At 42.5% G+C, this 25,917-nt stretch overlaps 1 protein-coding gene across 1 annotated transcript in view; it reads left to right on the top strand.

Annotated features, from left to right (window-relative positions):
* The window catches only part of DAPL1 (death associated protein like 1), a 20,980-nt gene extending 11,868 nt beyond the window's left edge, over positions 1–9,112 (top strand). Inside the window, exons 3-4 of the mRNA XM_032753390.2 lie at positions 105–165; positions 8,827–9,112. Of these exons, the coding sequence (XP_032609281.1) occupies positions 105–165; positions 8,827–8,943 (178 nt within the window). The 3' untranslated portion in view covers positions 8,944–9,112. The remainder of the gene's footprint in view (positions 1–104; positions 166–8,826) is intronic.
* Positions 9,113–25,917: the final 16,805 nt, after the last annotated feature.

Genomic DNA, 25,917 nt, shown 5'->3' with positions numbered 1-25,917 from the left:
GAAAGCATAAAAAGCCGGAGAGACAGCCCTCTGTATAAATCATATGGCCTTTTCAGTGGGAAAATTTTTTAAGTCCTGTTCAAAGTTTCTTTTCATCTTCACAGTGCCATTGCAAATGTTGCCAAAATACAGACACTGGATGCCCTGAATGACGCACTGGAGAAGGTAAGCCGTGGGCAAATCACATAGCGCTCCAAGTCAGTCTGCCCAGCGGATCCGGCTGCATGGGTGAATGAGTGGATGACCACTGAGGTTTTTTCCAATCCAGAGGTTTGATGTCCTTGTGAAAAGAATTTGTTCTCGGTTAGAGGAACACAAAGTGATCTGAGTGGGAGAAGCTGCTTCTCTCAAATTCCTAAAGTGTCCATTTAATAAATCATTTCAAAAATAAGAAAGTGGGAATCATGATGCTGAATTTGCACAATGGTACTTTGCCATCCTAAATATTGCTTGGAAACGTTGGCATGTTTTTATAAAAGGCAGCCTGTGGAGTGGGGCTTCAGCGGTTTTTGACCTTCCTCCCTGCCCGTGCATTCCTATAACGGGATATTTGATTTGAGGAGAGGGTGGGTGGTAGAAGGCTGCATGGTCTAGGCTTGGAGCAAGGCTGGGCACCAGCTGGGTTTACCCAGTAAAGTCTGCTTATAAAGGTAGTTGACAAGGACTATTTTTATTTCTATATTCTGAATTCCTTCTTTTCTTTTTTTTTTTTTTTCTTTGAGACAGAGTTTCACTCTTTTTGCCCAGGCTGGAGTGCAATGGCGTGATCTCGGCTCACTGCAACCTCCACCTCCAGGGTTCAAGTGGTTCTCCTGCCTCAGCCTCCCAAGTAGCTGGGATTACACGCATGCACCACCACCCCCAGTTAATTTTGTATTTTAATAGAGACAGGGTTTCACCATGTCGGCCAGGCTGATCTCGAACTCCTGACCTCAGGCCATCCGGCCACCTCGACCTCCCAAAGTGCTGAGATTACAGGTGTCAGCCACCTCACCCAGCCATATATCCTGAATTCCTTCTAGGTAGTTCTAGAAACTCAGAAAACTCTTACCAGGTAGACAGTGGTTTGGTTTTCTGGATTCAAAAGTTTGTTTTCAAATTTTGTAGGTGAGCTGAGTGAGGGCCTTTATTCTACGTCTAGTAGGCAGGTACATTACAGTCAAGGTAATATAGAGCCACTCTTTCTGCTACTGCCATGTTTATGGAAGGGGCGGGACAAAGTGTCCTCTGTAGAAGGAAGACTTGCTGTTGCAGCCAAAATCAGATGCCTGAGGACCACCAGCTCAGCCTTCGAAAAAGATTAGTGCAGCTGGCCCCTGGGCCCCCCTTTTGGCAATGGCTTCGTCACCATCTGTATGGCCTTGAGCAAGTTACTTATCCTGTGGTTCAGTTCCATGTGTGTACAATGGAGGTAAGGAAGAGTGCACAGCTTATAGGGTTGTTGTGTGGAGACAATGAGCTCACATACATGAAGGTCTTGGAAGAGTCTCAGCACAGAGTAACCTCTTTGCACTCTGTTAGGGTTAGTAGTATTGGTTTTTATGACCGTGAAATAAGACAGTATATCTAAAGTCCATGATGTTACAGGGCAGATTGTACAAGGTAAGATCTTGATGATGAGCCATAGCTACAGAGCCTTCTCACATGGGAGCCTTGGTTCTCCACTCAGGTAGATTTAGGGTGAAGTCATAAGTGACTCTCTGCCTTCCTGGCTTCAGAGGCAGGGCTGGTGCATGATACCCTGCAACACAAGCTGCCTGCTCCCACATCTTACATTCTCTTGCTCCTGCCCACTAAACACCACTTCCTTAGGGCAAGGGAATGCTCACAGTTGTAAGTGGAACTGGATAGAATAGACATGTTCCCCTAAAATGTTTGTTGACTCAAAATTAAGTATTGAAAAGGAATGGTCAATAAAGGTTGGTAATGCTGTGTATTAGGTATGATGCCAGAGTTTACATTGCGTTCTTATAGACATGTGATATGCTTACGTCTTTGACATATCACTTCTTTATTTCAAAGGTAAAAAGAATAACCTCTTCCCTAAGTAATAATGCTTAACAATAATAATCAGTTGTATTTGGAAACCATAAGAGAACATTGAGATGGTGTGCTGTTAGAAATATTTTTAACAGGCTGGGCATGGTGGCTCATGCCTGTAATCCCAACACTTTGCGAGGCTGACGCAGGCAGATCACAAGGTCAGGAGTTGAAGACCAGCCTGGCCAATATGGTGAAACTCCATCTCTACTGAAAATACAAAAATTAGCCAGGTATGGTGGTGTGCACCTGTAGTCCCAGCTACTCAGGTGGCTGAGGCAGGAGAACTGCATGAACCCGGGAGGTGGAGGTTGCAGTGAGCCGAGATCGCGCCACTGCACTCCAGCCTGGTGACAGAGCGAGACTCCATCTCAAAAAAAACAAAAAAAAACAAAAACAAAGAAATATTTTTAACAGAAACTATACCTATTTTAAAAAATATACCTTTGTGCTCAGCTCAGTGTTTAGTGGAGTAGGACCGTGGCTAAGATTGCACGGGTTACTGGTTAGGAGAGCGGGTCCTGGCATCAGCCATAGGCTGCCGGGTTCCTGTGCTGGCTGTGTCTCTTATTAGATCTTTGTCCTGGGGCAGGTTTCTTCACTTTTTTGTGCTCCTCTTTCCTTATCTGTAAATGGGAGTGTGAGTACCAGTATCTACTTCACAGGGACATGTTGAGAGTAAAATGAAGTTACATAATACATGCACAGTGCTAGGACACTTAGCCCTCAGCAAGTGATATCTTCTGTTTCCAGGCCTGCATCCCGCCATCACTTGGAATCCCAGGTAAAGCGTAAGGCACCAGCAACAAAAATAAGCTCCAAGATTACCATAAGGGACTATCTTAAAAACGAACATTGGTAGAATCCATGTGTTCCCATATAGCTAAGAAAAATCCCACCGAATCCATCGTTCAACCTGAAACCTAGTAAGATTTCACAATAAAGGTCAACCTGGGGTTGAGATCTGCTGACCACTAGATCTACTGAGATCAGCAGTTGTGTGGGACTGAGTAGGAGGGTTGATTACAAATGACCAGAGGAAATTTGGGGAATGATGGGATAGTTATTTATCTTGATTGTGGTTGTAGTCACAAACTGTATGTACTTGTCAAGACTCATAAAGCAGCACTTGAAATAGGGTAAATTTTACTGTAGGTAAATACTTTGATTTTTAAAACTGAATAGCCATGCTGCATAAACTATACAGGGTGATTCAAAAAATATATGAATCAATATATAAAAGATACAGAGATACAGGTATCTTTTAATACATTTTTCCTGCATTACAATGATTCTCCTCACGGTATGTATTGCCACAGAGACCTAACAATATACAGTCGGTCAGGATAAATGCAGCAGCAGAATTGAGAGTCACATCCTCTGCATTTATTAATATGTGTTCATGCCCTCAGTTACAATCATGTCTAGTCCCAAGAACCCATGTTATTTCTCATACTTATTTTAAGAAATTAAGTTTCTAAAGAAACCCCTCTCCATAGGAACATATCAACCATTCAGCCATGGCAGGCAAATTCTCTCTGTATGCTACTCATCTCTGAATTCCTACTTCAAAATCAACATGGGGTTTAAGATTTTGGAGATTGAAAAATAGTGCCCAAAGGGCTGGAACTGTGTAAATCCAAGTGGGAAGCAGCCTAGAATCTACCCCGCTAGTATTTCCCCACCTCTCCCCTCCACACAGCCTGCTTTCTCCCACCCTACCTCATTTCTCCTTTCCTCCCCACTCTCCAGCCAGCCTTCCCCACCTCTTGAAGCCCTCAATAATAACAGAATTCATGTTGCCCAGTGGCAGAACACATGACATGGTACTTCTGCAGAAAACAGGTTATGTAGCCCAAAAGCTCTCTAGGCTAGAAATCTGGCAGACCTGGTCTTAGATCACGTTCCACCCACTACTTGTAAGTTATTTGACCTTTTAGATGTCACGTAGCTCCTCTGGGATTTGTGCGCATGCATTTACTTTTAAAAAATTATTTTAAGGCAGGGAGTGAACGAGAATGATACTGCCAAATATATTAATCCTCTGGACAGTCATGGCAGTTAAATTTGGCAATAGTTGTGAAACTTCTCAGAACATAAAAGTATCCAGTTAAAACATCCGTAATGGGGTTGCGTTATGGTGTGGAGGGGAAAATGCTGAAGCCTGGTCAAAGTTGGGGCTACTTTTTCAAGCTGCCAGACTTTGGGTCACCACTGCCAAAGCCAGTGAGATGTATGTGAAATGGGATCCTGGGGGAGAGAAAACTATCAAAGGCATCTGCAAATTTTAAAAGGCTTCTCTTGTTCTGTAGATTAATATCACTGTAGGAGCATCCTTGAATTTCATTGATGAGAGCTGAATGTTTTGTTTTAAGCAGTTTGCTTAACAGGGTGTGGAAATTTAAATGCCAGCATTGGAGTTGGAAGTTAACACCCTGGAAAGATGAATGAAAGTGCTGCTAGTCTGCTAATACTACCCAACTTCAGGCTCTAAAACAAAACCTGCAGCTGATTTTCTTGCATCTAGAATTTCAAGGCTCTCTAGTCATAAAGACCTCTATCACCCTTCTTTTGCTTTTTCTCTGAAATGAAAAATATAGGTTCTGAGGTCACAGCTACCCAAGATGAAGGTAAATTCTCAATGTGGAAGTTTCTATTGATCCACTTTCTGAGTTCAATATGTTGCCCCTGTAATGGAGCCACAGCAAGGCAGGATCCTTGTACATACATTGGCTTTGAATTCTTTCTCTCGTGGGGTTACCCTAGATTCTCTTATCCTAATGAATGAGACAAGAAACACCTTTCATTCTACAAATACTATCATTTTACAAAAACTAATGATGAAAATTCCACAGCTTCCCCCAAGTTAAAATGTCAGACTAAAACACAGCTGGCTGTAGCTTATACTCTGGAAAGCTCTTTCTACTTATTTGTAGTTTAGACTTGAAAATGACTTTTCCTATCTCCATTGATATAAAATCTACCACAAAGAATTAGTACATTTAGGAGCTGACCATTTTACTGACAGTTTCATCAATTCTGACGGAAGATCCTTTATAGACTCTCCACCCATAGCCCCAAGTCCTACATCAGGATGCCCCTGACTGAGGCAGGTAGGCAGATGAGAAGGAGAACTTGACTTTCTTTTTATCATATTTTCAAGTTGCTATGAAACCCTGCTCCAGGCATCCCAAAACCTGTACACTTGTAGCTTAACAATTATGGGCGGTTTCTCTATTATCTTTGCCAGAATTATTCCTACTTTTTTCTCAATCCTGTTGATTTTCTTTTCTTCTCTCAAACTTTCCAAGATCAGTTCAGTTGGCCAATGGGCCACAGGGGCTGACTTTGCTTCCCAGATATTCTGATCTGTGGCATTCCTCTTCTGAGAAGTAGTTGAGCAGTGCTTTTAGAACTTTGGTTGAATGCCTCAGTTAAAATGTAACCCTTAACACTTCTGTATTGCTGGTGGGAATGTAAAATGCTCCAGCTGCTGTGGAAAACAATATAGTGGTTCCTCAAAAAATAAATATAGAATTGCCATATCAGGCTGGACGCGGTGGCTCATAACTCGAATCCTAGCACTTCAGGAGGCCAAGGCGGGAGAATTGCTTGAGCCCAGGAGTCTGAGACCAGCCTGGGCAACATAGAAAGACCTTGTGTCTACTAAAAATATAAAAAATTAGCCCAGCATGGTGGCACATGCCTGAGGTCCCAGTTACTCAGGAGGCTGAGGCAAGAGGACCACTTGAGTCCGGGAGTTCAATGCTGCAGGGAGCAGAGATCACACCCCTGCACTCCAGTCTGGGTGACAGAGCAAAACCTCAACTCAAAAAAAAAAAAAAAAAAAAGAGAGAGAGAGAATTGCCGTATGATCCAGCAATTCCACTTCTTCCAATATAATCTTCCCATATATTGGAAGAATTGAAAGTAGGGACTCAGAACAGATATTTGTACACCAATGTTCATAGCTGCATCATTCACAATAGCCAAAAGGTGAAGAGATCCTAACCAAGTATTCATCAATGGATGAATGGACAGACAAAACGTGGTATATATATATATATATATATATATACAATGGAATATTATTTCACCTTAGAAAAGAAGGAAATCTCGACACATACTGTAACATGGATGGACCTTGAAGACATTATGCTAAGTGAAATAAGCCAGACACAAAAGGACAAATATTGAATGATTCTACTTATGGGAGGTACCCAAAGTAGTCAGATTCATAGTTATAGAAAGTAGAATGGTGGTTACCAGGGGCTTAGAGGAGGAGGGAATGGAGAGTTATTGTTTGATTGGTACCAAGTCTCAGTTTAGGATGATTAAAAAGTTCTGAAGGTGGATGGTGTTGATAGCTGTGCAATAATGTGAATGTATTTAGCGCCACTGGACTAACTGTGCAACACCCTTTAAAATGGTTAAAATGGCAAGTTTTATGTTTTGTATATCTTAGCACAATTTTTTTAGATGCCAAACAATGTAGCCTCTAAATTGTGGAGATCACTCTGGAGGTGATCAAATAACAAATTAGTGCCGAACTAAGCAGCAAATATCTTCTATCACTTATTCTAACACTACTCTCCTTTCCTTTCTCTTTCTTTCTTTCTTTTTTTTTTTTTTTTTTTTTTTTTTTTTTTTTTTGAGACAGAGTCTTGCTCTGTCACCCAGGCTAGAGTGCAGTGGCCCGATCTTGGCTCACTGCAACCTCTGCCTCCTGGGTTCACGCCATTCTCCTGCCTCAGCCTCCAGAGTAGCTGGGACTACAGGCACCCGCCACCATGCCCGGCTAATTTTTCGTATTTTTAGTAGAGATGGGGTTTCACCGTGTTAGCCAGGATGGTCTTCGATCGCCTGACCTCGTGATCCACCCGCCTCAGCCTCCCAAAGTGCTGGGATTACAGGCGTGAGCCATCACGCCTGGCCTCCTTTCCTTTTTCTTTTCCTACCTCCACCCATCATCTCTTTCACACTTAAGAACAACAATCAACATGTGGCTTTCTTTGTTCCAGTCCCAGCTTGTCCTCTTACCCTACCTTACCTTGGCTAATTGCCCAAATTTCTGTTATATCAGAGTTTTTTTGTTTGTTTCCCTTCTCATCCCATTTTACCTTAACTAACTTGTAACATTTTTCTTCCTACCCGTAATCTCTCAAATATGATTTAAAGCTAACCTGAAATAATTCATCTATTTTAGTTGAGACTAAAGACACACAGTCTGGAAGTAAACTACTGAAGTCAGTGACCTCTTAAATTTCCTTCTGGATCTAATGTTGAAAGAAAACCAAAGCAAAACAAAACATTCTGCCCTTAACACATTGTAAAATGCATGTCATATGGTCTGATGATAACTGATCTGACAAAAAAAAAAAGTCATCAGGTCTTTTTTAGACTCTAATGCAACATTTATGATCAATATCTCAATTACGTTTTGTTTCCATTCTGCTAGAATGTTGGCAGAGATAATCCTTGGGCTTAATTTTTGTATAACTTGTACCTGCTCATTGTAAAAGAAAAAAAAATTTAGTACTGATAGATAAAGTGAAGAAAAAGACTAGGCATCACCCATAATTCTATCCCCCAGAGGTAACCATTGCTAACACTTCAGTGTATTTTCTTCCAGTGTGTTTAATTTTTTAAAACCAAGAAGAAAGGACTTTTTGGAGTCATGTTTCATATGAAAGGGACCGCTGAGTGCCTAGGGCCTGGGCAGAGACATTTGAGAAGAGATGCAAAGCACATATGTTTTCCCTGGCTTAGAAGAGCCCAAACAAACCACAAACAGTGTGATGGCTAGGGTCATGAACAGTTTATCTCCCCTTTTATTTAATTTGAGTGTCAAGGCAAGGGCATCTAAGTTCAATAGTGATAAGTTAAATTCCTACTGAGCTGAGGCATCCCTTCCTTGCTGGCCAAGGGAGGTTTCTTTAGGTACTTTTATATATTGATGGGCTTGGAAACCAAGAACTAGCATGGACCCAAGAGGTCTCTGGGTCCAAATTCTCCTCCTAGGAAAACCATGTCTGAAGTGGTCAGCAGCATTGGGCATGCTTTCTATCTTAAGCTATCATTAATGTAAATTCCACAAGGTCTCTGGGTTCCATATGAAATGTCTCTTATTGTCAAAAAGTCTCAGCCTGTGTTAATAAGCCTATTTAAGCTTATTTACTCATAGATGTCTTCTGTGGAGAAGACTAATCAGAACTTTTGTTCCCTGAGGCTAGTAGGCCATCCCTCAGCCTTCTCTTCACTGGGCTATTTAGATTGAACCATATGAAATGGCCAATATCACATCATTTTTGACCTTAAAAAATAGCAAATGTACATACTTAGACCTAATAAATAACCCTAACTCTCCTTAACTTCTTTCAGAGGTTCTTTATTTCTTTTGACAATTGAGGAGTTTTTCGTCCCCACTCTGGACCTTCTCCAATGTCCGTGTAGCCTTCTTAGAATTCAGTGATTCATAGATGCATACTAGTGCCAGAATAATTGCTAACATCATAGAGAACTGATGCAGACATAATTAACCATTCCTACTTTTTAAAATATCAATTGGAATTTTTTAAAATTAAAGACAGTAAATGAGAGAAGACCCAGGTTAAAACATACTCCCATGGGTTAAGGGCTAGAAATAATATGGAAAAAAAGAGAGACATTATCACATAAACAAAATTATGAGATTCCCTTGATCAACGATATCACTTTCTACTAGTTTAATATTTCATGACCAAGAAGATCCAATATGCCTATTTTTTCTTCCCTTCTCACCTTTAGCTCAACCATAAATTTCCAGCAACAGTGCACATGGCGCATCAAAAACCCGCACCTGCTCTGGAAAAGGTTGTTCCACTGAAAAGGATCTACATTATTCAACAGCCTCGAAAATGTTAAGCCTGGATTTAAAACACAGCCATCTGGCCAGCTGCCTTGAATGTCTGACAGCTTAGCAAAAAGGGCCAAAGCTTTCCATAGGCGTGCTGTACTTGCTTGGTAAATTAAACAGCTTTTGTATCTTCCCCTTTGACTTTAGGTAATAAAGCATCCAAACTTGTAAATCTGACACATCCCTGTGCCTCTTTTTGGTCCAAGTCAGAATCCCATTGATGTTTGCATGTGTGATTCTGTAGACTAAGTGAAGCATCCAGAATGCTGTTCCATCCACCTCCCTGCATAAGCACTCTTCTCGACGCTGACCCTGAATTGTTCTACCCTCACTGAGTTCTCCTTGAAGGCAGAAGTTGCAGAGGAGTAGACTGGGCTTGGCAAAGGCCAATATCCAATGCAAACATAAGGAGTGACTCTTCTCAGTTTGTTTGTCTAAGGATGTTCAAGTTTTCACTTGAGGCGAAATGGCTTTTCCAGTTTCCCACATAAGTACATAGTTTGTTTTCAAGGCTCAGTGTGGGAAAATGAAAAATTAAATTGATTACAAACATATTATTTTCTGCCAAGCAATCAAGGACAGAAGGTAGAATTATAGCTTCAGTGGGAGAGTTGCTCAGGGCCTTCCAGAAAGCTCCAGAACAGGGCATTGTGGTTGGACTACAGAAGTTATTTTGACTGGAGATGGTGTGGGAGAGAGAGTATTGCCATAACTAAGCGTGCATTAGCTCTTCTCCCCTCTACCACACACACACACACACACACACACACACTTCATGAATTCACATGTAAACAGTCAAGGGCATCCTCAGGTGATAGCTGGAGACAGCCATATCCTTTCCTCACAGAGGTTGGCTGTCACTCACTGCTTCACCATTCTGCACCTCCAGTTGAGAATGCTATTGGACTACCAGCCCTTCTCTTTACCCAGGGAAGGGGGCCAGCACTTCAGTCCTTCATTGAACAAGTTGACAACTCTTGGAGTATGACCTGGTGCTGAGCCTGTCTCTGATTCTTGGAAACAAGAGGCACTTGGCTAATGCCCACTTGGATGTGGGGATGCATCCACCTCCTCCCCTCCATTTTTTGGCTCTTGTTCAGGAATAAGAGAATTGCTAGAGACAATATCAGACCTTCAGGCAATGCCAGCATGAATCAGTAAGACAGTTATTACCACCTCATTTTGGCTTAGCTCAGTTTCCAGTCCTCTGGGACTGTTGTCAGATATATCCCAGGAAGATAACTTGTGAGGAAACTGGACAGAAGTTCAAGGTCAGCCACCATTTTCCAAGGGGGCAGTAACACAGGCCAGATGGTGGGTACAGGTTGGAACATTGGACTAACATTCAGGAGATGGAGATTCTACTACTGACCCTTACTAGTTCTGCAACCTTAAGTGAGCCACTTAACCTTTCCAATCCTTGCCAAATGGGCACAATAACACCTGACTCCCCAACTGAACCCTTTCAGTGTTGCGTACCGCAAAGAAGATAAAATGACTACTGAGATTGGTAAAAGCTAATTAAAGAGTAGTGGTGAGAGCAAGATGGTGCCAGGATGCCTATCCTAGAAGCTGCCAGAACTAGAGTAATAGTAGAACTCTATTAAGTTGAGACTAGAACAGGAAATTCAGAGAAAAGGTGGAGATTTGGGGCTAGATGGAGGCAGGAAGGAAACATGGGGAGGGGGGGATAAGATAAATGAGAAACACAGATGGTAGCACTGCTAGATTTGCCTTTCTTTAGGGTGATATGAGGGCCAGCCACCCAAAGGAAGTGAGAAGGGAGGAAGGGTACCATTTTCTCTGTCTGGAGACGAGGGATGTACTGTGGGGGAAGGGAGGCTGCTCGAAGGGAGCCTGTGCAGTGAGGACCCACGCATTAACTTAAGTCTACAATTACAGTCATTTAAATCACCAAGTCACAGGAAGTCAGACATTTGGTATGAGCTTCAGATCTGAAAGGAAATTGGAATTCCCTTGGCTAATGTAACAGCAGAAGAAGGTCCAGGAGAGAATTCTGTGGTGATGTGGAGGCATGTGCAAGAGGCCACAAGAGCTGCCCACTGTCCCTCCTGAGGAAGAGAACCCAGCGTGGATATGCCGTGGCTCCACTCAGGAGCCCCCAGCCATGGGTCATGGGCCCAGCAAAGGCCATGACAAGGAGGAGGGGCTGCCGTGGGCTGGGAATTCACTGGCAGATAACTTTCTTCAGCTCATTTCAGTTCCATTCACCAGATTCTATGCTAGGCACTGGGACATGAAGATGAATAAGACACAGCCCCTATCCACCAGGATCTCTCAGACCAAAGGGAAATGGACACCCAACAAATCAGTAACAAGAGAGAGTATAGATGCAGCTTGGTGGGGGCCGGGGTCATGCTGTGGATGAGGCTCAAGAACTCACCTGAAGGTCACGTGCAAGCCAAAAAAAACCATGGTGGCTGTGGAGACCAATAACTCATGTGTGGATCTTTAATAAACAGACTTTCCTTAAGGTTATTATGAAATCTTCAAACATACACAAAAGTTGAGTGGCTATTATATTAAACCCTCACGTACCCATCACAGGGCTTCAACAACGTGGACCATCTTGGTTTGGCTACAGCATCCGGCCCCCTACTTCTTTGCTCTTTTCCCTCTCTCCTTCTGGATTATTTTAGAGTGAAGCCTAAACCTCATACCTCATATCGTTTCATCTAGAGATACTTCAGTATGTTATCTCCAAAAGATAAGCCCTCATGTGTGCTCTCTCTCTCTCTTTATCTCTTTCTCCTTCTGTAAACTGATTTTTCACCAAGATTGAGGAGAATCTTGCCCCACAGAAGGGAGACTGGCATTGCTAGCTATGCTAGGCGTAAGAGCCAACACAAACAAGACCCCCAGCTGAGCCAGGGAAGCTGAGAGAGTGGGTGGAGTTCAGAGAGTAGATGATGAAGCTGGCCTTCAAGTCAAAGGAGGGAATCAGGAAACACAAAGTTGCTGAGGACAAACAAGAGGTACAGGAAGAAAATGACAGGCAAAACTAGGTCTTGCCGAGGAAAAAGATGTAGAGAACACTTAGAAATAGCTAGCTATTTCTGAGGCCACTCAAAAAAACACAGAGTAAGAGAGGAACAAAGGATGATAAATTATTGGCAGGAAAAACTAAAATCAATTTATCCAACAAACACTTGCCAGGTTTCTCCTGTGTGATAGGCTTCATTTAGATAGACCCCAAGTCCAAGGAATATATGCCTAGCATTTGACATATGTCATGTTTTATCTGATTTATTTTGTTTATTCATTCATTCATTCATTTTGAGACAGGGTCTTACTCGGTCGTCCAGGCTGGTGTGCAGTGGCGCGATCGTGGCTCACTGTAGCCTCAATCTCCCTGGTTCAGATAATCCTCCCAAGCAGCTGGGACCACAGGTGTATGCCACCACATCCATGCCTGGCTAATTTTTTATTTTCTGTAGAGACAACGTTTCCCTGTATTGCCCAGGCTGGTCTCAAACTCCTAGGCTCAAGTGATCCTCCCACCTTGGCCTCCAAAAGTGCTGGATTACAGGCATGAGCCACTGCACCTGACCTGGGCTATGTTTTGTTTTATTTTTTTATTTTTTATTTTTTTTGAGACGGAGTCTCGCTTTGTCGCCCAGGCTGGAGTGCAGTGGCGCAATCTCGGCTCACTGCAAGCTCCGCCTCCCAGGTTCACGCCATTCTCCTGCCTCAGCCTCTCCGACTAGCTGGGACTACAGGCGCCTGCCACCAGGCCCAGCTAATTTTTTTTTTTTGTATTTTTAGTAGAGACGGGGTTTCATCGTGGTCTCGATCTCCTGACCTCGTGATCCGCCCGCCTCGGCCTCCCAAAGTGCTGGGATTACAAGCGTGAGCCACCGCGCCCGGCCTATGTTTTGTTTTAAAGAACATCTAGATGTCAGCTGGGTCACCACCCCCTTTAGAATGATAAGATTGGCTCAAATTCTCCTATTATCACCAGTGGATATTCAAAGCCCTCTCCAAGATGTCTGTAAATTCCCAGGAGGGTTACACTGGTATGGTCACCTCTGATTTTCAGTGAATTCATTCATTGCTTGCTGTCCCCGTGACCCCACCACCCTGATCTGGACCCAGCTCTTTTCCATGATTTCCCTTAAAGTCTTCTTCAGTGGGTGGCAAAATTTACTAAAGACTTGGTAGCGCATTTACATCATGGTAACCAGACGACATCCAGTAGAATGTCTGCTACCCTCATTCTATTGGTGTGTCCTTCCACCCACTTCCCACTGCCACCCCCACCCCACCCCACCCCAGGACTTCATTCACTGTTCATGTCACCTGGGGCAGCCTCCATCTTGCTGGCAGTGTTCCCCTCTCCCACTCTCCCTTCCCTCACTTTTCTTCCCTCACCCAGTTCAGTTTCAAATCAGCAATTCAGCTACTTCTCTGGTTGTTGGACTCCTGGAAAACCATGTCACCTTACCCTAAAATAGTCTCCTCACCCTCAAACAGCTCTGACCCCAACTGTCAGGATGTCAACATTTTTGTCCAAATATGATAGAACAGATGAACAATGAATTAATTAGAAAAAATGAAGTGATAGAGAACCTGAGACAAGAGAAATGAGAAGCCAAAGGAAAAGGAAGAGAAGTTTCAAATAAAATCTTGAAGGCCTGAAAGAAATACACACACAAAACCTAGGGCAAGTAGAGCTTCCACTAAAAAATACGTAAGACAGAATTTTAAACATGGTTTTCCATACAGTATTTCATGGAATTGTCACAAGAATTCTGAAAGATGATAGCTATTATTATCCTATTATACCAATGGGAAAAATGAGCCTGTGGGAAATTAAGAGATTCCTTAATGTCTTATAGTTTGTTAAGTAGAGAAATTTATCTGGGGCTCTCTTAATCCCAAATCTAGAGCTGTCTCTGCTTCTACCCCATAAGAAAATAGGTTGGAGCTGAAGCTTAGAAGTCTCCAAACAAAGAGGATCGAGATGTAATTTTGACTTAGGAAATAGAAATGAATTTGAAGAGAGAAATCTGTGTGTGAGAGAACTGATGTGAGATTCACCGAATACCTCAATAGGGAAGAGCCACACAAACACAACTTCTCAGAGTTTTCTTTGAAAGGTGCTATGGTTTGAATGTTTGTCTCCTCCAATGCTCATGTAGAAATTTAATCTCCAATGTGGCAGCATTGAGAGGTGGGGTCTTTGAGAGGTGATTGGGTCAAGAGGGCTCTGCATTCAGGGATTAATTGATTAATCAGTTATCAAGGGAGTGGGCCTGGTGGCTTTATAAGGAGAAGAAGGGAGGCCTGGGCTTAGCATGCTCAGCCCCCTCCCCATGTGTGATGCTCTGCACTACCTCGGGACTCTGCAAAGAACCTCCACCAACAAGAAAGGCCCCCAGATGTGGCTTCTCAACCTTGGATTTCTCAGCCTCCATAACTGTAAAAAATACATTTCTTCTCTTTATAAATTACCCAGTTTCAGGTATTCTGCAACAGAAAACAGACTAAGACAGATATAATGTGAAAGCCTGAAAGATCATGGAAGTGAACTGGGTTGTGAGAAAAGATCAAATGTACAGGATAAGCCTTCGAAAGACAAATGAAAGATAAAAGGCAACTTTGCACAGGACACCTCTCCTGTGTACAGCAAAAGACATGAGGCTGGGGGACATGTCAAGTGAGGCTTGGGAAAGGAGCTAGGGTAGGGGAAAGGTGACCTTGCACTGAAGTATTCATTATCAGACTGTAAGGTGTAGTAAGAGAGATCTGAATGTTTCCTACAATGGCTTTGCAAATCAGTCTAAATCATTGCAGAAGCATGTTTTGAATGACCTGGATGACTACTTTATGAGCAAGTGTATTTACAGGACCTCTGGCCCAAGTTAGCACTGGGATTTTTAACCCATCAACAGTGCCAGTACTCTATCTATCTCAGAGACCTATGAGAAAAGAAGGGAGGAGGACTTACAGAAATGTTCCTCGTGAATAAAATTTCATAGTAGTGTGAAAAGAGACAAATGAGAGAACTGAGTCATTGTAAGCTTGCTAAAGTTATGAAACTAGCCAGAATCATATCTATATTAGAACAGCCATTGATCATAAATAAAATAATTTAGGTCAACACTGTGGATGCAGAGGAATTTTTTTTCTTTTTTAAAAGAAGGCCTATCAGTTATTCAAGTTAAAGAACCATTCGAGTAGAGAGAAGAATGTTTATTTAGCTGCCCATGCTAGCTGTCTGAATATGGCAGGATTGAGAGGATCATAAGCAAAAATGCTAGAGGTCATAAAATGTAAAGTGCAGGATTTTATGATCTCTATGTACACGATGAAGAGACTGAAATTAATGTCTAAAAACATAGGAAATTGGGTAGAAGTGAAGAAGAACAGAAGTCCTGCTCCCCTTTAAAGATTTCAGAAAAATGAAACATTTTCTTTAACAAATAAAGAGAGCTTTCCAGAGGACTATAGCCAGAGGCTTTTAAGGATAAAACAGATATTGCTGCAGAAGTGTTTAAGAGACAGCACAGGTAAATAAAATGGAGGTGAAGACACTGGAGCAGAAATAGCGAAATTGAAGAGCAGATGAAACAGAATGGGGAGGATGAGAGCAGAAAAGGTCAGGTAAGAATACAAACACTCTCACCAGAAACCTGAGGTCTGGGAGAAGAGCGAGGACTGTCACAAGATTAAAATGGACAGAATAAGAAGGCACCAGAAGAGTGCCTTGAGATAATGGAAAGGTTTAACCAAACGTATTAAGTGCAAAGAAAGATTGAGTGGCCAGCTGGGCTGTAGGCTGACGAAGAAACAAGCAATCTGACAGCGGAATCATGGGTCAAGTGGCTCTAAGTGAGCCGGGTTTGGAAGGAAGGGAGCACCTCGGGTCCAGCAGGCGCCCTGCGTAGTTCCACCAAGCATTTAAGAACTGAGCAAAGCACTGTTTTCCGTGACAGACATTTGAGAGGAAGGTGGAGTGTCCTGTACAGTAAAACAAGGAGCTGGTGATATTTAAAAAAAAAAAAAAAAAAACAGAAGGTGGATGCTGGGAACTAGAGGTCACTAGCTTTATAAACTTGTAGTAGGAGACTTTGTAGCAGAATTCTAGACAAAGTTTAAATAAAAAAAGTTGTCTGGACTGGTGTGAAATGACAAAAATGTCAGGGGCTTAGCAGGGATAATTAACAGTGGGGGTGGGGGGGGAAGAGGGGGATGGTCCACACAAGCATTTGTAAAAAAAAAAAAAAGAAGAAGAAAAAAGCGTTTTTGCTGTGTCTCCAAGGACTAGCTATTTTGCCTCCCTTTTCCGATTCCTGAAACACACCAAAGGGGCTGGAGTAGCACAAATCAGTCTATTTTTATCAGGCAGGAATGAAGGCCCAATACTGCCATATCTTTTTATTCTTCTCAAAAGCAATCTGAAATATAGGTTTTTGTGTGAAATCTTCTGAATTTGATACGTTGACTCAACTTTCTTATGTTTATTTATTTATTTTTTTATTTTTTTTTTTTTTTCTGAGACGGAGTCTCGCTCTGTCACCCAGGCTGGAGTGCAGTGGCGCAATCTCGGCTCACTGCAAGCTCCGCCTCCTGGGTTCACGCCATTCTCCTGCCTCAGCCTCTCCGAGTAGCTGGGACCACAGGCGCCCGCCACTACGCCAGGCTAATTTTTTGTATTTTTAGTAGAGACGGGGTTTCACCGTGTTTTCCTGACCTCATGATCTGTCCGCCTCAACCTCCCAAAGTGCTGGGATTACAGGCGTCAGCCACTGCGCCCGGCCTTTTATGTTTATTTTTACTATACACTGTGCAGACAAATAATTGAGTCTGCATGTTCAATTTGGCCCACGGGCCACCGTTTCGTACAAGCCGGGATTTTCACGCCGAGCCTGCACAACCGTCCTACGTTCCTGATGACCTGAGGGATGTAAGGGCAGGGCTTGCCTCTCTTGCAGGAGGGATGCAAGGAAATAGTTAATAACCTTAGAGTTTGGCAAGAAGTAGGATGTGAAGATGAGAAGGAAATGGCCCACTTTAAGCAGAGGCCGGTTTTAGTTTCCGCGGGTGGTAGCATTCTGGCAGTTACTGAAGGTTTACATCAGCACTGGCAAAATAAAACACAAGGTCATAAAAATAAAAAACCAGAGAAATCTGATAATATTGATGGTATGGATGGATGAAGAGGCTAGGCCCATGAGGATTTCTGCTTCAGGGTTTGGAGGGTGTAGAATAATGGCTATCATTTGCTGAGAATTTACTGTGTGCCAGAGGCTGTCCATTATATTTAATCTCTAATATTTACAACAGCCCCTTTTACAAATGCTGAAGGATTATTCAGAGGAGTTAAGGCATACAACACCCAGGCCCCTGGACCTTTATGCTTTCTTCTTTAACTGGAAATCTCTCCATTACTTTTTTTTGCCAAAATATTCATTGCAACACTATTCATGTGTTTAAAAAGCCAACAAATGGTCAAATAATTCCACTCCTAGATACATAACCAGGAAATAAAACACATATCCACACAAAAACTTGTACACAAATGTCACAGCAGCTTTATTCATAATAGTCAAAAATTAAAAACAACTCAAATGTCCATCAACTGACAAACAGGTAACAAAGATGCGGTATCTCTATACCCTGGCATATTACTTGACAATAAAAAGGAATGAAGTGCTGATTCATGCTACAACATGGATCAATCTTGAAAACATTATGCTAAGTGAAAGAAGCCAGTCACAAAAGACCACATATTGTTCCATTTACATAAAATGTCCAGAATAGGCAAAATTATACAGGTAGTAAGTAGAAGTGGTTGCCTAAGACTCAGGGACAGAAAGAGTTGGAGGTTGCATTTTTAACCCTAAATATTAATAGTATAGGATTTCTTTGAAGGATGCTGAAGATGTTCTCAGATTGATTATATTGATGGTGGCACAACTCTGAAAATACTAAAAACCATTGAATTATACACTTAAATAAGTGAAATTGTATGATACATCAATTATCCCAATAGAGTTGTTACAAAAAAACAAAAGATATAAAGAGAACATTGGTTTTGAAATATCTGTTGCATGTCATGAAACACAAATTATTACCTAATAAAGGTTGGCACCAATTTTATATTCTAACTTCTTCACCAACCCAAACTGTGGTCCAATCCCCAGGCTTGTGGCCCTCAATATTGGGGCTCGGCTACACCTTGGGCCTTAGACTATCCAGGGCATAAGCATTTTGTGTGTGTGTGAGACAGGGTCTCACTCTGTCATCCAGGTTGGAGTGCAGTGGTGCAATCACAGCTCACTGCAGCCTCTACCTCCTGGGCTCAAGAGATCCTCCCATCTCCGCCTCCAGAATAGCTGGGGACTACAGGTGCGAGCTATCACACCCAGCTAATTTTTTAATTCTTTATAGAGACAAGGTCTCCCCATGTTGTCCAGGCTGGTCTCGAATTCCTGGGCTCAAGTGATCCTCCCGTCTCAGCCTCCCAAATTGCTGGCATTACAGGCATGAACTACCGTGCCTGGCCCTCACATAAGCATTTCACATACAGTATCTCATTTACTTCCATGACAGCCCCATGAGAAGGGTATTATTATCATTCCCATGGGAAGGATGAGGAAATGCTTAGTGAGACTGCATCATTTACTAAACAATGAAATTGGTATCTGGCAGAGCCAGGGTGCAAAACCAGACAGCTGGATGTCACAGCCTGGACTTCCCACACAAAACCCCACATGCTCATACACTGTTGGTGGGATTGTAAATTGATACATATTAACTTTCTGGAGGTAATTTGACAGGGTGAATCAAAAGTTATTTAAAAAACCCATACTTTTTAACCCAGCAACTCTACTTCTAAAAATTTATTCTATAAAAGTTATTGGACAAGTAAATAAAGATATATATACAAATATAAGGACGTTCATCAAGGTATTGTGTATATACAGCAATAACCAATTAAAAAAACTTTTTAAAAGAAAAATTCTTATTTCTGTCCACAAAGGATTGGCTAAATTTAGCCCAGCACATCCCTCTGGCAGTGTAGCTGAGCTCAGAAAAGGTATGTTCTGTGGATTAGCATCTGGGGAGAGCAGGAGGGGTCAAAAGAAACAGGAGAAAAGGAAGGAAGAACCCTTCACCAAACCAGGTCATGAGGCCCAGCCTGGGCTGACGTGTGTCACACTTGGAAAGGTCACCTCCTCACCACCATCCGAGTCTTCACGAGGATTGTAGAGCAGTGTCTATTAATGACAGAACCATTCTTCAATGTCATTTACCCAAAACATATCATCTGCATTAATCTATTCGTAGAATGTTTCTGAAATATTTTTAAACTAGTTTTGGGGGCCGGGTGAGGTGTAATCCTAGCACTTTGGGAGGCCAAGGAGGATGGATTGCCTGAACTCAGGAGTTTGAGACCAGCCTGGGCAACACGGTGAAACCCCATCTCTACTAAAATACAAAAAAAATTAGCTGGGTGTGGCAGCACGTGCCTGTAGTCCCAGCTACTTGGAAGGCTGAGGCAGGATAATTGCTTGAACCTGGGAGATGGAGGTTGCAATGAGCCAAGAATGCACCACTGCACTCCAGCCTGGGCAACAGAGCAAGACTCCATCTCCAAAAATAAAAATAAACTGGTTTATGGGGCTGCAAAGTACTACCTCATAGTAGTTAAAGCAGCCATGTAAGACTCTGGGTCTTTGCCAGAGCCACGGGGGACAAGGCCAGCCCCCTTTCCTTCCTTAGACCTTCCATAGTTACCTCCACCTCCATATTTCTCCTCTTTCTCCAATAGGAACAAGCTCAGCTGGGAGTGAGGAAGGCAGGTCCAGCCCTTTCACTATGGTTGTAGTTGGAAGGAAACAAGGTGGATTTGACACAAGATGCTCTATATATATATATATATATATATATTTTTTTTTTTTTTTTTTTTTGAGACAGAGTCTTGCTCTGTCACCCAGGCTAATCATTGCACAATCACTTACTGCAACTCACCTCCAGACTCAGCCTCCCAAGTAGCTGGGACTACAGGCACGTGCCACCATACCTGGCTAAGTTTTGTATTTTTAGTAGAGATGGAGTTTCACCATGTTGGCCAGGCTGTTCTCGAACTCCTGACCTCAAGTGATCCACCCGCCTTGGCCTCCCAAAGTGCTGGGATTACAGGCATGAGCCACTGCACCCAGCCTATATATTTTTAATTACTTTTAAACAAGGTGTAGTTGAGGAATCTTCTTCCAACTTCATGACTGAACTATAATGGCCTGTGCAACCTTTTCATTAGGACTTCAGGGAAGCTGCAGACTTTTAGAAATTAATGGCTTGATTTTACCAAAAGGAAGATGAAAAAACCCTCTAGAGACTGATGAATGGATGCCATTAAGAGTGTTTGATGAGCTCCACAGTGACACACCCAATTCACTTCCTCACCTATAACAGTAGACTGCCTAATGGCCATTTTGTACAATATAAAAGTTAAGATTGATCTTATGTTTAGGAAACATTTGTTTCCGCAAGAAAACTCTCTTGTTCGTATTGCATCACCATAAATTCATGAAGTTGGTAACTGTGCAATGGTTACATTTTTAGAAAATACATACTGAAATATTTAGAGGTAGAGGATCCAGAACCTCAGATGGTTCAGATACAGTATGAGAGACAGAGAGAGAGAGAGAGAGAGGAAGTGCACGTGGGATAAAATGTTGATAACAGGGAATCTGGTTAAGGGCACAGAAATGTTTTTTTTTTTTTTTTTTTTTTTTGGCAGGGGGACAGAGTCTCACTCTCATTGAACAGGCTGGAATGCAGTGGCGGCTCACTGCAGCCTTGACCTGCCAGGCTCAAGCAATCCTCTCACCTCAGCCTCTGCAGTAGCTGGGAACACTGGTATGCACCACCACATCAGGCTAATTTTTATATTTTTCATAGAAATGGGATCTTGCCATGTTGGCCAGGCTGGTCTTGAGCTTCTGGGCTCGAGTGATCCATCTGTCTAGGCTCCCAAAGTGCTGGGATTACCGTTGTGAGCCATTGCACCCAGAGGGCATAGAGATCTTTGTGCTATGTTTATTTTTGTAATATTTTTTAAATTTTGAAATAATGTTTACTATTTGGGTGACAGAATGGACTATTTGGGCTTCCAACAGAAGCCCAAACCTCAGCATCATGCAATATATCCATGTAACAAACCTGCACATGTACCCCAAATCTAAAATTTATTTATTTATTTATTTGATTTATTTGTTTATTTTGAGATGGAGTCTTGCTCTATTGCCCAGGCTGGAGTGCAGTGGCACAAACTCAGCTCACTGCAGCCTCGAACTCCTGGACTCAAGTGATCCTCCCACCTCAGCCTCCCAAAGTGCTGGGATTACAGGCATGAGCCACCGTGTCCAACCTAAATTTTTTTTTAAGGAAAAAAAAATAATAAAACTTGCCATTATTTCTAAATCAAGTGCTAAACATTAAAAAAGACTCTCTAGGCCAAAAACTAAGAATATACTGATGCTTCTCAAATGTAACAAGGCACACTGGGAATAGTACTGGCCTACATCCGACATTTTTTTTTTATAGTTATTTTAAATAGAAAATACACTTAGATGAGTGAAAACTCTGAACACTATGAAAAGGTAGGTACTGAGAACTGTCATTCCTTCCTATCCCCATCTACTCCGTTGCCTCTCACACTCTACAGGTAACCATATTTATTCACTTCTGATTTCTCTTTCCAGTGATTACTTATGCAAATACAAACAAATATGAATATATATTATTCCCCTCCCTCCTTTTTACACAAAATGAGGCATGCCATACACACCATTCTGTGCTTTGGTTTGGTCACCTAGCAGTATATCCTGTAGTCTCTTCAGCCTGACATCCTTTTAGGATGTGATCTCTGCCTATAGAAAAGTGAACATAATTGCTGCTTCTATTTATTCACACAGAGAGTGTGCCCAAGCCTGATACCTGGCTCTGGATTAAATGAACTGTGCTTTGCATTTGCACTTCACAGCTGGCTAGAAAAGTCAACTCCTACAGTTGTCAAAGGTCAAGTTCAAGTTCAGAATGTCTAGACACTTTCTTAAATATTCCGACTTGTTTTGAACTTCAAGGAAAAATGAAACTTCAAATATTTTTCTTGAAAGAACACAGAGAAGATGGGCTGGCCACAGAGTTTACTTACATTTTTGTGATTCCTTTTTTAAATGCCTCACTCGGGGAATTTTCAGACAATCTTTGTTTTGTATTCCTGCCCTTTGTTATACATGGCTGCAACCCAGAACTGTCAGAGGAGATTAAGTTTATAAAAGAAGAGTTTCTACATTTTTGAAATATTATGACTAAGTGAAATCATTTTTTTTTCTATCTGCAATGCAATTCAGCTCAGTTCAACAGATATTTACTGGGCCTTGTGCAAACCACTGAGCTTTAATAGATGAATGAGACATTGCTCCTGGCCTCAGGTGAACACAAATAATGTCTCTTTACTGTGGAAACTGCTATGGTACACAAGCAGGCACAGGCTGCTGAACAGAAAAATAAGGGCAGGAGCAGCAGAAGCAAAGGTCGTGAAGTTTCGTGAACACACAAAGGTAACTACTATAGGTGGGAAAGTAACAAACCATTTGAGCATCGTTAGAGTCCACAGCAGGAGACATGGCTGCAAAAGGGAGAGCCTTGTATGGCCTGCCAGGGAGTTTGGACTTGAATCTAAGCAGTGGTTAAAGAAAGGACCTTGGTCAGGTTTCCTTTTAGAAGGCGCATCTTGGCTTTGATATGGAGGATGAATATGGGAAGGAATAAATCTATAGGCGGAGAGCCATAGAGGCCAAAAGGAGGAGGCGTATTTGAGAAAGGTTTGGGCAACAGACACTGCAGGGCTTGATGATCGCTGGTCTGTGCGTGGGAGGAGTCCAGGAGGATCCTTGGTCCTGACTCGTGTGACTCAGGGAAGGATGGGGCCATTTATTTATTTATTTATTTATTATTTTATATCTTTATTTATTTATTTATTTATTTGGGATGGAGTCTTGCTCTGTCGCCCAGGCTGGAGTGCAATGGTGCAATCTCGGCTCACTGCAATCTCTGCCTCCCAGGTTCAAGCGATTCTCCTGCCTCAGCCACCCAAGCTGCTGGGATTACAGGCGTGTGCCACCACACCCAGCTAATTTTTGTATTGTTAGTAGAGGTGGGGTTTCACCATGTTGACCAGGCTGGTCTTGAACTCCTGACCTCAGGTGATCCACCCACCTCAGCCACCCAATGTGCTGGGATTACAGGCGTGAGCCACCACACCCAGCCGATGGTGCCATTAAATGAATCAGGGAAACACAGCAGAAGGAGGGAGAGGATGATGGGTTCTGTTCGAGTCCTGTTGAATGTGAGGGTAGCAGGCAGATGCAGCTATGAATCCGATGATCAGAGGAGAGTTCTGGTATGAAAAATACATATTCAAGCGTTATATTAGTTTCCTGAGGCTGCTGTAACAAATTACCACAAATTTAGTAGCTTAAAACAACATAAATTTACTCTCTTATGATTCTGGAAGTGAGAAGTCTAAAATTAGTCTCACTAAGCTAAAGTCAAGGTGTCAGCTGGGCTGGTTCCTTCTGGAGGCTCTAGGGGAGAATCCTTTTCCTTCTCTGCTCCGAGAGACTGCCTGCATTCCTCAGTTTCTGGCCCTTAATCCGTCTTCAAAGCCAAGAGTGCGGCGTCTTGCTTCTGTTGTCGCATAGCTTTCTTCTTCTGTAGTCATGCCTCCCTCTGCCTCCCTTCTATCGGGACAGGTGTGATTACGTTGCACAGATAATCCAGGATAATATTCCCATCTCAAGATCACAACTGCACATTTTGCTCGATAAGGTATTATTCACAGGTTCCAGAGATTAGGACCTGGACATCTTTGGAAGCATTATTCTACTTACTATGTGTTGATAGCATAAAGTTAGAGCAGATACAACCGATGAGGTGAACGTGTATGGAGAGAAAAGCATGAGATCAAGACCAGAACACTGGAAACACCAAAGTTAAAAGAGTGAGCATTGGACTAGGCATGGTAGCTCATGCCTGTAACCCCAGCACTTTGGGAGGCCGAGGTGGGTGGATCACTTGAGCCCAGGAGTTTGAGACCAGCCTGGGCAACACAGTGATACCCTATCTTTACAAAGAAAATAAACAAAATTAGATGGGCATGGTGGCATGTGCCTGTAGTCCCAGCTAGTTGGAAGGCTGAGGTGGGAGGATTACTTGAACCCAAGTGGTTGAGGCTGCAGTGAGTCAAGATCGTGCCACTACCCTCCAGTCAGGGAAACAGAACAAGACCCTGTCTCAAAAACTAATAATAATTGACTGGGTCCGGTGGCTCACGCCTGTAATCCAAGCACTTTGGAGGCCAAGGTCAGTGGATCACTTGAGGTCAGAAGTTGAAGACCAGCCTGACCAACATGGTGAAACCCGTCTCTACTAAAAATACAAAAAGTTGGCCAGGAGCGGTGGCTCACGCCTGTAATCCCAGCACTTTGGGAGGCCGAGGCAGGCAGATCACGAGGTCAGGAGATCAAGACCATCCTAGCTAACACAGTGAAACCCCATCTCTACTAAAAATAGAAAAAATTAGCTGGGCATGGTGGCGGGCGCCTGTAGTCCCAGCTACTCAGGAGGCTGAGGCAGGAGAATGGCATGAACCAGGGAGGCAGAGGTTGCAGTGAGCCAAGATCGTGCTACTGCACTCCAGCCTGGGTGACAGAGCAAGACTCCGTCTCAAAGAAAACGTAAATAAATAAATAAATAAAATAAATAAATAAAAATAAAAATACAACAAATTAGCTGGGCGTGGTGGTGCATGCTTGCAATCCCAGCTACTCGGGAGGCTGAGTCAGGAGAATTGCTTGGACCTGGGAGGCGGAGGGTGCAGTGAGCTGAGATCGTGCCTAGGTGACAAGAACAAAACTCCATCTCAAATAACAATAATAATAACTTTTTAATGAGTGAGCATTGGAAGAAGGAACCCAAAGAAGATGGAGAAGGAAGGCTGACCAAGGGGAGCACCAGGAAAGAACTAGTGTCATGGAGGGGAAGAATGGAGAGTTACAGGGAATAGTGGCAGGTGACATTGAGTAAACCAGCTAGAGGTCCGTGGGCGTCTTTTCCACGGCTGTGTCAGTGAAGTGCAAGGGGTAGAAATCAGATGGGAGCAAATAACAGTCATAGGCAATGGGGACAGATGGACAACCTTTTCAACAAGCTGGCTAAGAAGAAAAGAAAAGAGGCATGATGGCAACTAGAAAGAAATGCAGACTCAACAAGGGAAGCGATTTTGTGTTGTTCTGCTTTGTTTCTAAGAAGATGTGAGTTTGGAGCATGTTGGTAGGCTGAAAAGAAAGAGCCCATGGATTGGGAGAGGCTAAAGATTTATGCGGGAAAGACTCACTGAGAGAACAAGTTTCCAAAAGAGGCTGATGGGTAGCAATTCAAAAGCGCAGAACAGTGAGATTTAAAATATGCCTATCCTTTGATGCAGTTTCTCAGAATTTATCTTCCAAGAAAAAAAAATTTTTTTAACTTATACAAATGTTCACATAAGGAGGAAAAATTGTACAAAATTGTTCAAAGGCAAAGAGATAGATGTATGTACAGGAGTATTCAATGCAGTATCACCAGTAAAAGGGAAAATTTGAAACAATTCACATGTCTATCAGAAAAGATTAGTTAAGCTATGGATTACAGAATCGCTTTAAAGTCTTGCAGTGGAAAGGTCTCCTTCATAGTATATGATTTCCAGACATAATAAAAGTTGATAACAAAAGTATACAGCCTCTATAGACTCCACAAATAAGTCTGGAAAAAAACAGTTCTAGTCTACCTAGTATATTTAAAAACTCCTTCAAATTCTTTTTTTTTTTTTTTGGAGACAGAGTCTCCCTCCATCCCCCAGGCTGGAGTGCAGTGGCATGATCTCGGCTCACTGCAACCTCTGC

Source organism: Hylobates moloch, unplaced genomic scaffold, assembly GCF_009828535.3.
Source record: "Hylobates moloch isolate HMO894 unplaced genomic scaffold, HMol_V3 SCAFFOLD_1, whole genome shotgun sequence".
NCBI classification, from domain to species: Eukaryota; Metazoa; Chordata; class Mammalia; order Primates; family Hylobatidae; genus Hylobates; species Hylobates moloch.
This window is presented reverse-complemented; position numbering and strand designations above follow the sequence as displayed.